This window comes from Antrostomus carolinensis, unplaced genomic scaffold (genome assembly GCF_000700745.2).
Source record: "Antrostomus carolinensis isolate BGI_N321 unplaced genomic scaffold, ASM70074v2 scaffold2591, whole genome shotgun sequence".
NCBI classification, from domain to species: Eukaryota; Metazoa; Chordata; class Aves; order Caprimulgiformes; family Caprimulgidae; genus Antrostomus; species Antrostomus carolinensis.
Window position 1 is genome coordinate 78,982 of NW_010294657.1, and position 4,863 is coordinate 83,844.

The following is a 4,863-nucleotide window of genomic DNA, read 5'->3' on the forward strand; positions in this document are numbered from 1 at the left end:
TTTTCCTGAGTTTATTCAGAGTTACTTAAAAATCTTCCTTCTCTGCCCCTGCTCTCTCCAACTGAATGCATTTATATTACCTCAGAGATTATTTCCATTTATCTTTCTAACATCAAAAGTTGTTGCTACTTTAAGATTTATTTTGTTCCTTTTCCTGTTTCGGGTCCACTTTTGACTTGTGTTTTCCACAAAGGTCATGTTAAAGTTAGCCACAAATATTTAAACTTGCTTAGTGTTTTCCACCCTCATTTTTTCTTTTCTCCTAGTTTAAATAAAGTACATACATGTTCCTAGAACTATTTTTGATTGCTGCATCTCACAGGAATGGATGAGCCATTTACTGCCACTACATGTTAAAATATAAACCCTTGAAAGCTCCTTGTTTTCATTTTATATTTTCCCTGACTTTTTCTCTTGCCACACACTGTACCTTTCCAGGGACATCATTAATGACACAGCTCACCTGTTCCTGCTCCAGGCAATTAGAATTGGCTTCTTTCCTCGGCACACCAAGCAGGAGAATTTACTCACTTTTTTTGTTGGCCGCTTGCATGGTGTGGCATGCATACTACAGCTGCTGCTGCTGCTATAGCTGAGATCAGTACCAGAAAGAACCAGGTGGGGGAATCTCTGCCTTAAAGCATTTTGTTATGATTTTTCATAGCACTTCATAAACAATGACAGCATTCATTAAATGACCTCTTGTTCACTGCATTGTGCTGGAATAGCGTTATAATTGAACACATATGTATACGTATTTGTATCAGTGTACATGTATGTGTATATATTTTTTTCTAGGTAAGCTCATTGCAGATTTTTTGGATGTGCTGAACATTCACACATTTTCCTCTATGTGACCAGTATCACTTGTTAGTCCATGTATTGTGAGCATTTTGATTTGTCTCAAGGGGTTCTTTTGCTGATCCCTGCATAACATATACAGAACATATCTGAGGATTTAGTATTGAAAACAGTCAGAGCCAAGATAAATCAATTAGTTTGTGAGTGAAAGACCCTGAACACAGAGGTGTATTAATTCTGTGGAGAACTCAGAAGGTCTCAGAAGTTTTTTTACATTAAAGCAACCTTTAAATTAATACTCTGCCATTAGAGAAACAGCAATTATGTCTTTCTAAAACCAGCTTTGATCAGTGAGGAATCTGTTTGCTCACTGTATCCCAAATTTAGCAAACACCTTATTTACTCTTCCTGATACTTGCTTTTGCAAACACAGGATTCATCTCTCCTCAGATAGTTATGTCTCATATCTTCCTAAAGTAGATACCTAAACCAAGTAACAGGAATCACAATCTAGAAGTGTGTCTTGGTTTTTGCTAAGATAGGGTTAATTTTCTTCTTAGTAGCTAGAATGCACTGTGTTTTGGTTTCAGTGAGGATTGTTGTGAGAAGAAATGTTGATAACTACAAGGACACTGTGCTTGGGCAGTTTCCAAGAACAGAGGACTGGAAGGGGGAAGTGGAGAAGAAAAGTGTAGTAGTTAGTAAAACCCAGAATTGACAGTTGGATGTGCCCATAAGATATTCCATATCATATTACCTCATGTTTAATATATTAACCAGGGCTGACCAGAAAGGGAGGGGAAGGGAATCCAGGGGTGGGGATGGGGCTGTGAGTGGTTGTGTCTTGTTTGACTGCCAACTAATTTAAACTATCACAAAGTGACAGTTGCTGTACTGCCATTGGAGGCTAGGTAACTCATACAGATGCAGCTGCTGGTTTTGTATCTAACCAAAGCTATGTCAGGTGGCTCCTACCCAAACTGTCTGCTTTCAGTATCAGTTGCATCATTTCTGTGGTCTTACCTTTCAATATAAGCAGTACTACAACTCAAAATCAGCTTAGTATGGCACTCATACCCTCTTTGGCCCTGTCACCTAGTTAAAGAGTGGGCTTAAATACAAGCATCCTGGCGTCGATCAACAAGACCCATTAAACATATGTTGTTTCATATTTACTTCTTATACTTTGGATAACACTTAAGCAGTTAAGTGACTGTTTCATATTATTTCACAGATGCAAAATGAAAACATCATATTCTAACTGTTTTTTCAACCAAACTTGGAACTAAAGAGTCTCAGTTTCTGCAGACCTGTGGCCCAAAGCGTTTGTTATGGCACGTGTTGCAGTCATTCCTGTCATGCTGCTATTAAGTTTTTTCCAGTGTAAGACACTCTTTTCCACTAGACTGGCAAGTGGACAACCAGATGTAGCAGGTAAGTAAAGTATTAAATAACAGCTCATCCTATGCTAGTCATCCCAGATGTCTAATCTGAATTTGTTGCAAGGTGCTTTCTACAACCCATAAAGAGAAATAGAGACCTGCGCTGGAAGAGGTGTCCAAGGCAGGTAAAAGTGGATCACCTAACATTTTGAGAGCTGCAGATAAGTAAACATGTATCTCACTGCTGAAGTCAGTCGTATGCAACAGATCTCAGAAACCACTTGCTCCATGTAAGATCAGAGCTCCTGGGAGAGCTACTGAGTGTGCAAGCCTTGCTGAGAACCAAATCCTTTGTGTACACAGTGGTGAGCCCTCTCTTCCTCTGTGTAATTGCAGGTGCACTTGGGCTACATAACATTCTGTGGATCACCAAGCATGAGTCGAGAGTCATTCTGTCCTGGAAAAATAACTTGACCAAAGAAGAAACTGAGAAGTACACTGTGAAGTATATTTTGAGTTATAAATTCTTCAATACCACTCATGAAAGGAAAGTAAGTTGTTCAATGGTTACACATAGTTTAAAGTGAAATAATCTATTACTTCACTCAGTAGATGAATTTGTGTAATTTCCCTTTCAATATTTAATACTGTTGACCTTCATGCATTTACTTCTTCCTCCTCTTAGGAAAGACTGCAGGAGAAGAAAAAGATAATACGTCTTGAGTTACATACTGGTTTTAATGCTAAAGTTAAAACACAACTTTTTGCAAAAGAAACAGAAGATGTAATTAAGGAGAGTGGTTGGACAGAATTTACTTACAAGGCACCTCCAGGTCAGCTATTTCCTACATGTTGTGAACACACCCAAGTGTTCATGATAATATTCTGTCTTGGGGATAATATAATTTCTAAAAGGTCACTATTATCTTATGCTACTTTTTTGGTATGGATTTGTTAAGAAGATGACACATAACACCTTGGAATATTGTGGAATTATTTCCTTTATTAGTCACGTTCAGATTCAGAAAACTCCAGCTCGGTTGAGCAAGATATCAAAATGACTCAACCACTCTCTCCATTTTTCTCAGCAACTCATATGTCTTGAAGATTTCCTTCAGTATCACCTGGTTTCAGGAAATCTTAAAAGAGCAGAGCTTTTCAGTTACTACTCTGGACATTAGTGGGTTACTAAGGCTTTTGGTGGTAATAACAGATGTGCTTCTCAGTTGGTATTGTCCAAAATGCCGAAAGACCCATTTATTCTCACCTACAACTTATTCACCCTTCTAGAAATAAGGCTACAGAATGAGTTTGTGAAGGCAACCATCAGGTTGTTATTACAAAATCCATGTAAAATAAACATCACTGTTTCTTTTTTCCCTTTCTTTGTTGCAGTATATATTCAGAATCTTTCATGCATCATATATAATATTTCTTATTTCAATTGCACCTGGCATAGTAGAGCAGAAGCTCCTGAAGATATGCAGATATTTTTTTCATACAGGTAAGGATATTGAGCAAAATAAGTACAAAACCATGTTTTTGTACATAAGTCCTTGATTTACAAGACTCATATTTCCTCCTCACAGACACGTAGGAAAAGATTTTGAATGCCAGCAATATATAAAAAATGCAAGGAAGAAAAATATTGGATGCCATATGAAAGAAATATATTTCCAACCATCAAGAAAAATCAATTTGAACATAACTGTAAGACATCTGAGAAATAATTCAAGTGGACTGTCTTATTACAAAACTTTTATACCTCAGACAATAGGTAAGTATTGTCTATTATTACCTGCTATGAAAATTTATTGGTTATTTCATAGGTCTGGAAAGCCAAGAAAGGAAAGAGGGAAGTGTGACAAAGTCAGAATATTAATTCTAACTTTTTATGCATTCATCTCCCTGGGTGTTTTACAAAAGATTAAACAAAATTTATTATGGCTCAAAGGGTTTTTTTTTTTTCTCTGATGTAATATCACTCTTTATCGATAATTGGCCTTTAAAAAAACTGATAGGCTAATGTGAGAAAATGCAATTTGAAAAGCATTGTACCCTTCTTTTCTCCAGTTTTTCTCTTTCTTACCCTTTTCTTTTTCTTTTATAATGCTGAAGAAAATGTGATAAATAAAAGAAACATAAATAGACACAAGTCTCATTCATAACTGAATTTAAGAATAAGAATTTTCTCAAACATTAGTAACATTTCTATTTATTTATTACATCATTTTTCAGTTAAAAATACTTTGACAGTTTTTTTATTATTGACAGTTTTGAATGATCATATAAAATTGTTTTTCCTTACTTCTCTGGGAAATCTGAATTAATCTCATGGGTAAGACATTCACCTGAGTTTTAGCACAGACTGCAGATTCAAATACCTTTTAAATTATGAACATATTGATCATATTCCAGACCTGTAACCTAAGAATCAGTCATAACTCAAGGGATAGTGAAAACTCATTCAAAACTATCATTTTTTTTTTCCTGAGTTAGATCGCATTTATTCTGTTCTAATGCATTAGAATTATTGGCTTTACTTAAAGATTTATACTGCAATCAAAGCCAGCTGTAAGCAAGATGTTATGTTTTAGCAAAATAAAACTTTTTCAAGAAAATCAGGTTTTCCTGAAAAGACAAAAAAAAAGGGGAGGGGGGGAAAAAGGGTGGGAGGGGG

The 4,863-nt window shown here is 36.0% G+C and overlaps 1 protein-coding gene across 1 annotated transcript in view; it reads left to right on the top strand.

Annotated features, from left to right (window-relative positions):
• The first annotated feature begins 2,132 nt into the window (after nucleotides 1–2,132).
• The window catches only part of LOC114819057 (interleukin-5 receptor subunit alpha-like), an 18,509-nt gene continuing 15,778 nt past the window's right edge, over nucleotides 2,133–4,863 (top strand). The window contains exons 1-5 of the mRNA XM_029087400.1: nucleotides 2,133–2,235; nucleotides 2,580–2,734; nucleotides 2,869–3,016; nucleotides 3,579–3,687; nucleotides 3,773–3,960. Of these exons, the coding sequence (XP_028943233.1) occupies nucleotides 2,133–2,235; nucleotides 2,580–2,734; nucleotides 2,869–3,016; nucleotides 3,579–3,687; nucleotides 3,773–3,960 (703 nt within the window). The remainder of the gene's footprint in view (nucleotides 2,236–2,579; nucleotides 2,735–2,868; nucleotides 3,017–3,578; nucleotides 3,688–3,772; nucleotides 3,961–4,863) is intronic.